At 34.1% G+C, this 14,437-nt stretch overlaps 2 protein-coding genes across 4 annotated transcripts; both read left to right on the top strand.

Annotated features, from left to right (window-relative positions):
• The first annotated feature begins 370 nt into the window (after positions 1-370).
• Positions 371-10,744, top strand: LOC137828128 (uncharacterized). Of its 3 annotated transcripts, none has more exons than XM_090305073.1 (4): positions 371-788; positions 1,011-1,163; positions 7,176-7,241; positions 8,452-9,106. In XM_090305073.1, exons 1-4 carry the CDS (start codon positions 666-668, stop codon positions 8,461-8,463), a joined length of 354 nt encoding a protein of 117 aa, XP_090161199.1. In that variant the 5' UTR covers positions 371-665; the 3' UTR covers positions 8,464-9,106. The 3 variants fall into 3 exon arrangements, with proteins under 3 accessions (XP_090161199.1, XP_068490678.1, XP_090161198.1); XM_068634577.1 differs by having other exon boundaries at positions 8,415-9,106; XM_090305072.1 differs by lacking the exon at positions 8,452-9,106 and adding an exon at positions 9,661-10,744 and having other exon boundaries at positions 440-788.
• A 2,000-nt stretch (positions 10,745-12,744) lies between these two features.
• On the top strand, positions 12,745-14,076 carry MAKR6 (membrane-associated kinase regulator). The gene is made up of 2 exons (XM_068635606.2): positions 12,745-13,589; positions 13,703-14,076. Exons 1-2 carry the CDS (start codon positions 12,932-12,934, stop codon positions 13,744-13,746), a joined length of 702 nt encoding a protein of 233 aa, XP_068491707.2. The 5' UTR covers positions 12,745-12,931; the 3' UTR covers positions 13,747-14,076.
• Positions 14,077-14,437: the final 361 nt, after the last annotated feature.

The raw sequence follows: 14,437 nt of genomic DNA, 5'->3' as shown, positions 1-14,437 counted from the left end.
CAAAAAATATATAGATTTTAATAAAAAGCAAAAAAGAAAAGTTGCAACAAAGAAGAAAGGTAAAAAAGAAAATGCTAATGACAAAGTACATGGATTGACACCAAAGGAAGAAAGTAACAAAAATGGCAAATGACAAAATATGCAACATCAACCTACCTTCAAAGGCAGCCACGTCCTAATAAAAATGTGGATATTATTTAAGAGGAGTGACACCTACTATATAACTAAAAAATATTAATATTTTAATTAGATTTATTTTATTTTTTAAATCAAAATCTTGAAATATTATTATATTAATAAAATAATTGTTAAGTGGGTGTATTTTTATTGGGTGGGTGATGAAGTATTGTTTTTCATTATTTACAGAACTGAAGCAAAATGCTACCATGTGCAACTCATGCTCTCATCCCTGATTATGTGATAATTATCAATTTTAATTGTAGTTTATTTACAATTTACTAAAGTGAAGGGTGTGAAAATTTGAAAAAGGCCAAAGTTTAATTCATGGTGTAGGCAATTGACACCTGATATTATTAGAAGAACAGTGTGTTTTGGTTTCATTGGTAGGAGTGGAAGCTCCAATCCAATGGCCATATTTTTGTGTATATGATGCCCAGTGAAACAATCAACCCTGTTCATCAATCTCTGGTGTTGAACTGCCATCAATGTTCACCACCATTTCTTCCCTTCCCTTCTCTCTCTCCCTTCACCACAACTCTAGGGTTTCGCCTTTCTATCTACCTTCCGCTCCTATTCCATTCCAATCATCTATCACCTTTCCCACAAAAGTGAGTTTTGTTTTTGAACGAAGTTTTTAAAAAAAATATTATTTTTATTGATATTTAATCTAATGGGTCAATTGGGTATTGATTTTTTTAATCAATTAATTATTGTTAAGGGATTTAGTTAAATGATTGGATTGGTGCGTGAAATGGGCAGTTGGTGTATGAAGCTTGTTTAGTTTTCTGTTCATTATTATTGCTCTGGCCTGAATCATTTGTTCATTATAGAAATGGAGATTTTTGTGTTATAGACATGAAAACTCTTCATCAGAAATTAATGGTTCTGAGCTCAAAGACGATAAATTGGCCGAAGATTTGGTGAAGCTTGAAGGTGACCAGTCCGATGACCTCAAAAAAGATTGGTTTGCTGCTATTCACGAGGTATTTACTTGTAAACAACGAATTATTCATTGCTGTCTCTTTGGTGTCCGTCTTTTGCTTTAGAGATTTTAAGTTTCTATTCTTGGTTAATGCTGATTTCTTAAATACTCTATGGGTTGCGCATGTCTTGATTGTGTTCTTCTTGTTTTAAAATGCACAATCCCATGGCTTTAACTTACATTCAATGGATGAAACATGTCTAATATATTATGAAGGTTGTCATTGATTAAAGAAAGATAAACCCTCTTAATTACTATTTTGTTTTAGATCATGGTTTTAAATTGTAGTTCTGGTTGGTTTGTGATTTTGTGAGGAAATCCTGTGTTAGACCATGTTAAAAGTGAGTGAGAAGAGAAGAGAAGGTGACTTGTTTAGGCTATAAAAAAACTTGCCTACGTGGCAAAAGGTGACGGAAGCTAACTCATAAAGTTAAAGGCTGTGTAAGGGAAGAGGGGGGAATGAGAGAGGTAGGAACTTCTGTGGGGATTTGAGGAAGGTTCAGTTCTCCGATATGAATGACCTGCACTATCTTTTCCCCCCTAGTATTCTAGAGGTCCATCTTCATTATACGGAGCTGGTCTCTGTATTTTCTTAAAAAGTTCAATATCCCATAATTACAAAAATTTCAGGGTATTGAGGTTGATGTGGTTTCAATTGTAATTTCGGAGACCTCCAAAAACTACACTTTTGTGGCTGCAGATCATATTTTATAACCATTTCTCTATCATACAGTCATACTATTCTTATATAGTTGTCTTGTCTTTTTGGTGAACATTTTTTTGCTTATTTAACCCTTCAACCTGTTCTCTATTTACCTTTTATTTAACTTTACATTAAGATTATCTTACCCTCAGTTTTTAAGTCCACAAAGAAAAATGGTTAGATTGTTTGTTCAGGTGAATTCCCACTCTACTCACTGTGACTGTAAATATTACTCACTTTTAACTTAACAAAATTCTCAACTTTGACCCAGATTTTACGAAATGGCATCCACTTAATCCTTTTTTGTCAAAAACAATTGTAAAAATTAAACTGGTGAACAAGAATAAAATGGACTACTTTTTTGCAAAGTTGTGGAGGGACTAGAATGGGGTTTACTCCTTTTTCCCCTTTCTGTCATGTACTTCATGAAACAAAATTTCATGGCAGCGTTATTATAAGCAGTGACCAAGTGGGTAGGATAAAGTATATTATAAAACACAATCTTATTATTGATCAATCTGAATTCATAACTTCATGTGAGATGTGTCGGGTGAAAATCTTGGATAAAGATCTATATGCTATTTTCTCCCACAAAAAAAGGTTGAGTATGCTACTTCAATTGACCAAATGAAATCCGTAATCCAATCACTCTTAAGTTAAAAGTTCAAACAGTAACTGCGTGTTTGGAATGGTGTTTTGTACTCATGTCAGAACTAAAATCCATGTCAAAAGTGGTAAAAGATGCAGAAGCTGCTATTATTTGCTTAACCTACTGATTGAACATGTTTACCCAATCACCTAATGAATTATCCTTCGATCTTGACAAATTTGACATGCCATTCTGATTTAATTCCTTAGGACAATCTGAAGAACATGAGCTGATTCGTGTTCTCTCCCCTTGTCATATTGGCACTTGACTAACCAAAGGAAAAATTGTGTTTCTCATGATGTAATTGCTCCTTAGTTTTAGAACTAGAACCATGACAAGGTAAGTTTTTAGCTGTGAAGATAATAATAAATATGCTAGATAACATGAAGCAAACTCTTGTTCGTTCTTCATTTTTCAACTTACACTTCATGTTGTTAGAACATTAGAAGGGGAAAAGAAAGACTCTTTATACATAGTCATATGATAGTGAACAAAGAACAAAAATATAAGGTAGAGGAATCTCAAAGAGATATATATGAAGATAGTTGATCTTTTTGAAAGAGTTAGCTTTTAAAAGATGGGCTTTCTAATGTTTGCAACTTCTATGATATCGCCCTATCAAATCTTATTTCTTGACATAATTTTACTTGTTTTATTTCACAGACACTTTCAACAAACCATCAAAATTGTTCTAATTCACTGACACTGATAAAAAAAGAAGATAAAATCTCTAAAATAAAATCTATTTAAATGATAAAAGTCCAAAAGCCTAGAATATATGTTCAATGATCATTGTTAAAAACACGATTATCAAGTGTCCAACATTTTGGTTTTGGAAAGTAAATCTTCAATATTTAGACTGGGTCATAAGCAAGGATCCATCAGATTGAGGTCACACTTCTATGCCATGAAAGTAAAAGATTACCAAGTTGCTTAAGAGAAAAGATTGAATCCAACTACTTAATAATATGTTGAAGAAAAGAGGATGAACTACTTGCTTTAATGATGTCATCAACATATACTAGTAAGTAGACAACACAAGATGCATGACTATGAATGAATAAAGATGGATCACACTTGCTATCTTTAAAGCCAAACTTTAGTAAGGTAGTTTTGAATCTATCTAACCAGGCACAAGGAACTTATTTAAGACCATAAATGGCCTTATGAAGTCTACAAACAAGGGATGTATCAATGGCTTCAAATCGAAGTGGTTGAGCCATAGAAACTTCTCCATATAGGAAACCGTTGAGAAAAGCATTGTGAACATTTAATTGGAAGATATACCATTTGCATGTAAGAGCAAGAGTTAGAACAATTCATATAAAAAGTGGTTTAACAACTGGAGAGAGTTTCTGTATAATCAAAACCCGACCATTGACTAAAGCCTTTTTGCGACAATCCTTGCCTTATACCTTTAAATAGTACCACTAGGATTTTCCTTAATCCAAAACATCCATTTACATCCTATAGCTATTCTGTGAGGCAATAGTTAAACAAGAGACCAGGGTTAAAAGTTTCATCCTTCAAAGCATAAAACCATTGTGGATCACGAAGAGATTGTCTGGTTGTAACTGGGCAAGAAGAAGGGTAGGATGAAATGAGTTTGTAAAATACCAGTTTTGGATCTAGTTTGCATATGATGAATGTTTGAAGGTCTTGGGTATTGACTAGGTTCTAAATTAGATGAAAAGATAGTGGTGGCTGAAGAAAGTGATAAAGATGGAGTTGATGAAATATGAATGTGTGTAGGTAGCTGTACCGGTCGGCGTCGAACGACCGAATGGTTTACGTCGAATAAATCTAATTAGGTCGGCGCCGAACGACCGAATGGTTTACGTCGAATAAATCTAATTAAATCCGATTAAATCCACTACGATTGTCTCGCGTGAAGTGAAAAGCAGTTACAACGACCATTGACTAAGTCGAAGCATGTTCTCTAAATCATTCCCCTAGTTTTCAGGACACCATCAAGCACGACCCAGAAACCGCTAAACACGTCTCTGACCATCAACTGCTTGGTCCACATGGCCAAGGCCCAAGTCAGCCTACTAAAGAGACTTCTAAAAGGGAAAAAAGGTACGTTTTTATACGATCAGAGAATTCTCACTTGGGCACTATCGCTGACTTGAGCGTTGGAGCGCAATCGCAGGTACCCCCACCGGCCGACCGAGGCACGCGAAGAGGAAGGAGACTTGAAGAATAGGACAATCAAGAGTGAAGTAGACACCTTGTATCGACATGGATCAACATTACTCAGTCCCCAATATCCATACAGGTACAATAGCTATTAGGTGATAAGGTGGAGCTTATTAGATCTGAAAAATTGGTGTTTCCTAACTGTAAATGCTAGGTATGACCATTGCAATCGAAATTATTATTAGAAATAGTGAGTGTTTAAACTAGAAGTAGGGAAATAGAAGGTTCTTCTTGTGTATAAGAGGCAAGATGCAAGCTGGGAAACTAGTACAAGCGATCAAGTCCAACTTTTCCTTGAAGAAGACTTTCATTGGATGCTTGACATTTGACATAGAAATGATCAAGATGAAACTCAAAGTAAGCTTTGTTACCTTGAGCAAATTTACTAACATTGAGAAGATTTTTTGTAATGGAAGGAACGTGTCAAAGTTTGGTAAGGGTAAAATGCATTATGGGATTATGTAAAAAAGTAAGGGAAGTAGAATTGAATGAGCAAATGGGTAAAACTTGTCCATTCCATGAAGATCTAATCAATACTTCAAAAGGAGATGTTTGTTGAATATTTTGGGCCATATTATTTACATGATGTGAAACACTAAACTCAGGGAACCATGTCTAAGGAATGGCTTGATCCATATTGGCTAACATTGCTTGAGGCGCTTTGGGAGAAGTAACATGTTGGGAAGTAGCAAACTGTGAAGGTTGATACTAATGTTGCAAAGACTGAGGAGGTGGTTGTGTTTGATGAGAAGAGAAATATGAATTTCCTTGAGGTTAGCGCATGCTAGAAGTGTAAGAGTCTTGAGGTGGTTGAAATTGTGGATTGAATCAATTGTAGCATGAAATCATTGCCTGACCAAATTTGAAATATACTTGGCACTGAATGGAGGCTTGACCATCATGACTTCAACCATGATTGTAGCAACCATTTCGTCCCTTTTGGTCACAAAAAATAAAATATTATCGATCATTGGAAGATGATTATGATGGTGGTGAAGTTTGAGCTATGTTGACAAATAGGTAAAAGGCTAAATCAATGTTTTTTTTTTCTTTCAATACTTCTGTTGGTGTAGATTGTGCACAAGAAGCAAGTCTCCCACTTTTTTTGATTATAATATCTTTGGTGCAACTTTCTGTCAAGGTGATGACAAAATCATACTCAAGGTAATCCCTCAAGAATGAAATCAAGATGTTCTTTGGAAGAGACATGATCTCCAATGGGCGCACATTGGCGTGCCTTTGTACGAGTTTGATGATAAAAATATGCATAAATCTTCTACCAATTTTCATATTAGTTAGTATAAACCAAGAACATGAGAAAGAATAGTGTTGGAGAGCAAAGATCAAACTCATGCTAAGAGTGATTGATCTTCTTGTTACCAAACAAGATAGTCAAGGTTTAGTGATTAAGATCACGATCTTACTCATTCAAAAAACACAATGGAATTTTCATAACAATAATGAAATGATGTCATCGGTGTGCTTGGATAACTAGTTCTACTTGGTGCCATAGGAAAATTTTGTATCATCAAGTTTCTTTGTGATTTGATGTGAAAAGGTCACTGAGCTTGTGTTGAAACAAAGGAAGTAGAGCCACCATATACATGATTCGTGTATTAGATGCTATGGCATGAAGTTGATCTGTTAGTGGCGGAGGAGGAGGTGGAGGATTAATAGGTGTTTGATTTTCAGAAGCCATGGATCAATTTTCTCTTGATTGATATCACACAAAAGTGGAAAAAATCATTTATTGATTCTAAAGTGAACGAGTACATGGATTGTAAACTTGTCTATTCTTTGTTCCATAAGTCCTATATATAAGAGTAGATAGACCTTTAACAAAGTTTGTTATAACTAACTAAACCAGTTAGTTATATTATCGTTACAATACACAGACAGAAAGGTAAAAAAGTAAAATGAGAACTATCTCTAACAACAATTGATTTGGTAGTACGGATTAGGACCAAATAAATTAGAGTAATATAGATTATGTCTTGATATGTTTTTGGTTAAAATGGATGTGATGACATCATTCTCAAAAGAAATTATAACATTATCAAACTGTCTAAACATCAATTTACTTTTAAATCTTCGCCATCTGTCCTCAAACAAATTGTTAAACACTTATAGAAGAAGGAAAAGAGTTGAGTGGGATGGGAGTTAGTAATGTTGAAGTGTGAGGAGAGAAGGATTCGTTGGTGAATAATAGGTTCATAGGGAGCAGGGGTGCATGGTGGCGGGGAGGAAGTGAGTATTACTATGTTGCAGTGGGGCTAGGGAGGTTATCTTCCTGTAGATGCTCAGGCTCTGGGTGTTCTTTAAGGTTTCTTGATTGTAGTAGCTCTATTAGTTCATTTTGTGTTAATCAATAATATTGTGTTCATATAAATCTGTCATAGTCAATTCAAACATATTTGGGGAGTCTTAGAGATTCTAATAGTACTGTGTTTTTAACATTTCAGGTCATAACTGTTATTCATAATGTGGAACCCTGGACAGTTCCTTGGACAGCAAAAACTATTGTTCAGGTAAAGTATATGCTTCCTAACGTTTTGATACCATTGTCAATGCTATCAATTCTTTGAGTATGTTTTGTACTTTAGATAAGGATTTCATGTCTTCTTACTTTAAGAAGCTCTATTTGTATGTTTAGTATATGAAAAGGCATGAAATGACCATTCCATTCAGGCCTACTTCTGCATTGCCAAGAAGGCCTCTTCCTATTCTTTTGTAGTGAATGGGGATTCTTGGCTGTCAAAAGGGCAATAAAGTTATTGCTTGACAACTTTACCCCAATTTCATTCATGCATAAACGATAAAAGGTATTAGTTGATTGGCAAATAATAATGTGGTTAAAATTGATATTTTCCACTTTCTGTATTAAAATGGCTGCAAAATTAATAAACTGCTCTTATATTTAAAAATTACTATAAAAACTTTGCACCCTTTGCTACCTGACCATCTGAATTTGGAAAACTAAAGTAATTACTTTTTTATTGAAATTTTTCTGTTCAAGTTCAAAAATGTAAAATATTCATATTTTGCAATCATAACATTTGATTTTACAGGAGTTTTTATTGTCATTCCAATACAATTCTGATTCTATTCCCTGTTCCAAATATACAATATGTTATGAAATCACGATGCTAACCAGCAATACAATGATCACTTCAATCTCTTTCTTTATTCTCCTTTCATAGTATGCAAATACCATTCTCTGTATCAAACTGGCTCTTAGATTTTAGGTCAGAAATAAACTTTTATTTCACTTCTCAAAGTTTTATCTCATTTCAAAAATAAACTTTTAGAATAAAGTATTATAATTTTTTTATTGATTTGATAGTAAGGGTATTTTGTTATTGTTGAAAAGAGAAACCGAGAAGGCATATGATGAATTCTGAATGTAGTGTACACTCATGATATGAGTATTCTTACTTATAATGAAGAAGAAATATAATAATAAGAAATAAAATTAATAATTCATAAAGAGAAATATTTGCTTATTGATGTAATAAAATCATATCATATTTTCCTATTTAATGTTATCAAATCATATCTTTAACAGTTATGTCTCTTTTCAATTAAGAACTAGTAAATGGATAGAATTGCCAAATATTTACTTATTCAGAAATTATATAGTCGATTTGATTTGCTCTTAGTATCATTACTTCTAGAAGAGCAAACTAAGTTGGATTCTGCAGGTTATGCTCCTCTGGATTGCCTCATTTTGGTTTGTAGGATCTTGGATAGTTCCATTTTTAGCATACACAGCAGGGTTCAGAAAGGATTCTCTTACATACAGAGGGCAAGCATTGTACAGCCTCTTGACCGATGTTGCCGAAGGTGTGGTTGGGATAGCAATTCTTTGGCATTGTCTTGCAAAGTTTCAACCTCTTTCATCTGATTGGTTCAAATTTGAACTCAAGGGGAAGTGGCAGTTTGATGTTGGTTTAGGCTGCCTTATGTTCCCCTTTATCAATCAGCTATCACAAATGAACCTAAATTTGTTGCCTGTTCTTCAATATACTCCAGTTACCATCTCAAGTGTAGAACAATCCATTGTTGCCCGAGACCCTGTGGCAATGGCGCTCTATGCAGTGGTAGTCTCAGTTTGTGCTCCAATATGGGAGGAGATTGTCTTCCGTGGTTTCCTTCTCCCATCTTTAACCAAATACATGCCTGTATGGAGTGCAATATTAGTTAGTTCAGTATCTTTTGCCTTGGCACATTTTAACATTCAGAGGATACTACCACTTGTATTTCTTGGCATGGTGATGGGTACTGTCTTTGTACGGTCCAGGAACCTCTTGCCATCAATGTTGTTGCATAGTTTGTGGAATGCTTTTGTATTTCTTGATCTCATGAAATAAATATAAAGTTTTTGACCATCTTACTTTTTTGGCTTTCTTGCTTCCGAGTCTGTCTATTTTCCAATCCCTGTCCGACACATTAAGATGCACTTATTATGCCTTGACCAAGATTTTACATAATTTATTACTTCTCAATGTTTTAAACTTGGAGGGTTAAAAGTTAAAAGCAGAAGGAGGAGGAGTAGGGTGGGTGGGGTTGTATTGTACTACTTTTGTCAATATTTAAACACTTGACATCGGTAGTACGATTATTGTCGGGAGAACTGTCAGCAAAACACTATCTAATACACTTTCTTCAACGCGTTCTTTACTATTGATTGGAATCTGTTAGAAAACATAAAAACTTTTTAAATCCCACTTCCTATTTTCAATGAGTTTCTACTTGATTTTGTAATTTTCAAAAAAATTCAACTAAGAATAAGGAGTGTGTTAGAAAGTATGTTGCGAAAAAGTTTCTCAGAGACTTGATTGTATCATTTTCAAGCTCCAAAGTCCTCGATTTGAAGCTAGAGTGTGTTGCGAACACCCCTCTCTTATTGTCAGTGCTGATAAATGTTTGTCATGACCCCATTTGCAGAGCCTCACATTAAGATGGTTGCAGGCTTTAACCAAAAGCAAGAACTTCAGAATTTCAACTTTCAATGCCAACTGTAGATGGAATTCCAAGATAAAATATTTCAGAAGTCTCTGGAAGATGAACAGTGAAGGATGACTGAAAATGAAATGCAGCAGCAGAGTATGCTTTATTCAAGTTATACATAATCCAATATGCAGAGTTTGCTTTATTAAGCTATACAGAATCCAATAATGTATTGGTTGCCTCTCTCAGTCTTAACATCCTTACAAGCTGGCCCCAGAACGGCACTTAATGACAAATAGTTACAGAATGAGTGCATGTGGTTTGCCTAATGCCTATAGCCACATTTTACCTGCTGCTGAGCTGGTTGTCATGATGCTCCCTTGTGAAATTTATCTGCAATGCAACTAACTATATCCTTGTAGATAAAAATTCTGTCAATTTTGATCAGAACCACTTAATTCTTTGGGTCCTTCCTGCTCTCATGAATGGTGCAACATTCTTTTCAGAATTAGACTGCATTAATGAGTGTTGTATTTACTAGTAAATACATATTGTCTTAAATGGGGACATAGGGGAGGGACCAATTGGTTTCAAGTCACTTACTATCCTGGCTTAGTAGCTTTTGTCCCAAGAACTTTTGCTCATGCTTACTTTATCCGACAGCTGATGGGACCCTTGTCTGCTATTTTAGCATTTCATAGAATTTCTTATCAGAACCAGTTTGCCCGTTTTTTGATGAAAACGACGTAACTTACTCAAGCATTTAAGCCTCAGAAGATCTGTGTGCAGCTCCACTCAGACTGCTAGTGGATCAAAAAGCCTGAATTTCCTTACCCCACCAGAACCTCACGAGTTTTGCTCTTTAAGAATTCAAATTCGTGTTGAACTCATCGAAGGACAACAATGATTCTCTACATATGTTATCGTGTAACTTATCAGTTTGTAATATGCATATGCCTTCCTTTACGAAGAGACTGCATGAACATTTGATTTCAAGTTATCTTTATGAACATTTTAATTTAAGCTTGGTTACTTTTGGTCCATTGACAATTATTAACTGTATAGAAGGAATGCTTTGCTTGGATTTGGTTCTTTAAATTTTTATAATCAAATTGTCACGCGAGTTGAAATTTCCATTTTCTTCTACAAATCTCCATGAATCGAATCATATGAATAATTTTAAACACTTTTTTTTTGTTTAAATCTCACTAATCAGAGTATCATATTCATTATTCACGTAATAAAAAAAACTCAAATTTTCTCTCTTCAAATCCCTAGACCCACATTCTATAAAATTGTTCAAATTTCATTATTTTTTTTATTACTAGCCTTTTGAATAATTTTATACTACAAGTTCATCCTAAATACTTAATTATTAAATAAAAAAAGAAGTTGAAGGCTTCAGATAGAGGAAATTTGACGGGAGAACTTGATAAAAAAGTTTTTACTTGTTATGAATCAATGAAGTGGTTAGTTAAATTAAATAAACTATTTTTACTTGTTATGAACCTTTATTAAAAGTTTCTAACAAACATTTATTGTAAGTTAGATATTAAAAAAAATATGATTTTGTTCTTGAAATTTAATTATCACGAAATTTGTATGTAACCTATACTTAGTTATCTAGATTTAATTTGATTTTGGTTTTTTCACCTTTAAATTATAAAGAGTCGTAATATATTGATAATCCAAAAATGAATTGATTGAAATTACTAGAAAAAGATATAATATTTTATTAAAAATGTAAGTTTATGTCATTTTGTTTTTAAAATGTTAAAAAGTGATGTCTTTGACTATAGTTGTCAAAATAATATTTTTTAATTATAAATATACATTTAATGCTCGTAAGAACTACTAACAGACCTTTGAAAGCAAAGCATTACAGTGTTTTTTCTCTTTCTTTTCTATTACTCATTTTATTTATTATTTTTTCTCATAATATTACCATGAATTTATTGTAGATACGTGTGTGTGCATTATTTTTCAAATTATATAAACTATTTCTTACAAGTTGTCCTGCTCCTCTCTTTTTCTTATCACGATCTTTCCCAAAGAAAAGTAAGATCCAATTTAGAATCAAAATTTTGCTTTTACTTAGAAAGGTTTACCGACACTCACCTTTTAAAGAGCTTTCGGTTATTATCGAAGAAAACCTGCTAGGTAAAAACTTACCACTGCGATTCTTGATAGATATATTTAGTACAGTATTCTCTATTCTAAATTTCTTGAATAAGACTCAAATCTTGTGCATAGTTAAAAACCATTGCATGACGCTAATCCACTAAACCACTATGGTACAATGCTTTTTCTCTTCATCAGACAATAATGTTGTCCAAGAGTATCTCCTGTATACAATAATCAATGATGTTTCAATAAAATATACAACATATCTGTGTCATTTATGTTGCATGCACATAATAAATATTGTATGATGAGATATTTTATGATTCTAAGTTTAGTCTGGTGTTGCAGGCGTGCACAGTTGGAATGTAGTATCACACTGATGAAATCACCTTTCTAAAGTGCTCATGTCCATCCAAATAATATTATTACACACAACAACAAGACAATAGCAAAACGTAGAAAACCTTAGTACAATCAACAACATTGCACATATTGATTCATCATAACAGAGGATTTAAACCAATAATCCTCCTTGATTACTTTTGAGTTTCAATTTACTGAAAAGAAGGGGTAAAAGCAATATTCTAAAGCATGTTTTTTTTACTAGATTCCTAGTGTAACAACATTTGAATGTTAGTGTGCAAGAACCTGCTGGATTTTTTAAAGAGTACTGATAAAGAGTGTTGATAACTTTACACTAATGTCTTTTAATTTGCACTTGTCAAAGTAATATTTTATTTTTTAGAATGTGATTTGCAATTTACAGTATGAGTCAAGAAACAAACCAACTCCTCTTTGATGAAAATTTTAAAGCAAATAATGAGTAAAAAGAAAAGGTGAGGCTAACTACTGATGAAACAGGACATTATGGGTGTATTGGTGGGCTCATATTCCTGTTTCTTTTTCTTCCTTTCTTATTTCCAATTATTAAAACTCATTGTCTCTTGCCAGACAGCCACATGACTAATTCTTGGACAGAGATGATATATTAAGGGTGTGTGTGTGTTTGTATACATATAAGTCAAAAGATATGCTGCACAAGAGGAGTGAGTGCTTTTGGTAGCAATAGGCCACCTTGTATCCCCTTCCCTTAAATTGTCAATTCTTTCCAAGATCCCTTCTATACCTTCACAATACCACAGCCATGGAAACTTCCCAGCCTCTTTCTATTGAAAGCTTCTCATATAGTTGGTTAGTAAACCTGAGGCCATCATTGCTAGAAAGCCTTGAAAGCTCTCTTAGAACTTCCCTTGATGCATCTGATGAAGCTTCTTTCATTGAGATGGACCCAAAAAAGCCTCCCTCTAAAAGATTCTTTAAGAACTCACAGGACTCCAAATTTGACTTCCCAATTTCACAGTCCCCTCTTACTCTTGTCCATGCAGATGAACTCTTTTCCAATGGCTACCTCATGCCTCTTTTTGCTGAATCACTGCAAATGGAAGAATACGAGTCCTCTGACTCCAACACAAGCCCGGTTTCATCTTCACATGCACCAAAGAGTGAGGCTCCTACATGCCCTTCTAGATGCCTTTCCTTGAAAAGGTGCAGAACATTATCAAGGAGAGTATTTCAGAAGTATCTGGATTTCTCGAGGCCTTTGTGCAGAAGACTGAGGGGTCACAAATCAAGTACTGAAACTGCTGCTAAAAGAGGTTTGTCTGTGAAGAACAGGAGATACTATTCAGACACATCCCCGCGAATTAGTGTAGCCCTTTCTGCTGATGATTGGCGCTACTCTTGTGATTCTGAAAGCTCAATATACGAGGCAGTTCTTCACTGCAAAAGATCCATTGGTAATGGTAAGTGCAAGTCCAACATATTATAGATACATGTCAATTGAACATAGCTATTCCCATCATATCTTTCTCTACATTTTTGAAGTTCTAACATTTTAATACTTTGTTTATGGCAGAGAGAATGAGCCAAGGGAGCTTCAAAATGGAAGGGAGAAGATGAAGATAAAGAAAATGGATTAAACTTAATCCACTGTCACTGTTACTGTAAAACACGAGGAAAACAAAAAAGATGACACTTTATTGTTGTAGCTAAAAGCTTTTTCATTTCTTGTGGAAGTTTTAATTTAACCATATTTTCAGTAAGTGGCATCTGATGGTTCACTAATATTACACGCCAGTGGATTCAAATCCATTTTAAAAAAATAGGAAAAAAAAGAAGAAGAATGACAGTCACATGTGAACTGAATATGCATGAAGCCAAATTATCATCAGCCACTCATCCCTCTCACTGTTCTCCTATGCTTAAATGATAAAGGAATTTCACATGAAATTTATGTGTTGTTGGTTAGTCACTAGTCAAGCTTTTTGCACTCAAATTTGTGCAAAATATTAAAGATAACAAAATTTTTATTTTCTAATCTTGTTACTAAACTGAGGAACCATTTTACTAGAAATATGATTCTGCTTCTGTTGGAGATCCCACATCGTCTAGAGATTAGAGCCTTTCATTGTATATAAGTGAGTGCAAACCTCAACCCTATGAGTCGGTTTTATGGGGTTGAGTTAGGCTTAAAGTCCACTTTGTAATATGGTATCAGAACCATTTCGAGTATATCCTAGCGAGTATTTGTTGGGCTTATTAGGCCACCCGCTATCGGGCCGCATTAGAGCATTTCATTGTATATATGATG

Source organism: Phaseolus vulgaris, chromosome 7 (genome assembly GCF_051622355.1).
Source record: "Phaseolus vulgaris cultivar YP4 chromosome 7, ASM5162235v1, whole genome shotgun sequence".
NCBI lineage: Eukaryota > Viridiplantae > Streptophyta > Magnoliopsida > Fabales > Fabaceae > Phaseolus > Phaseolus vulgaris.
This window is presented reverse-complemented; position numbering and strand designations above follow the sequence as displayed.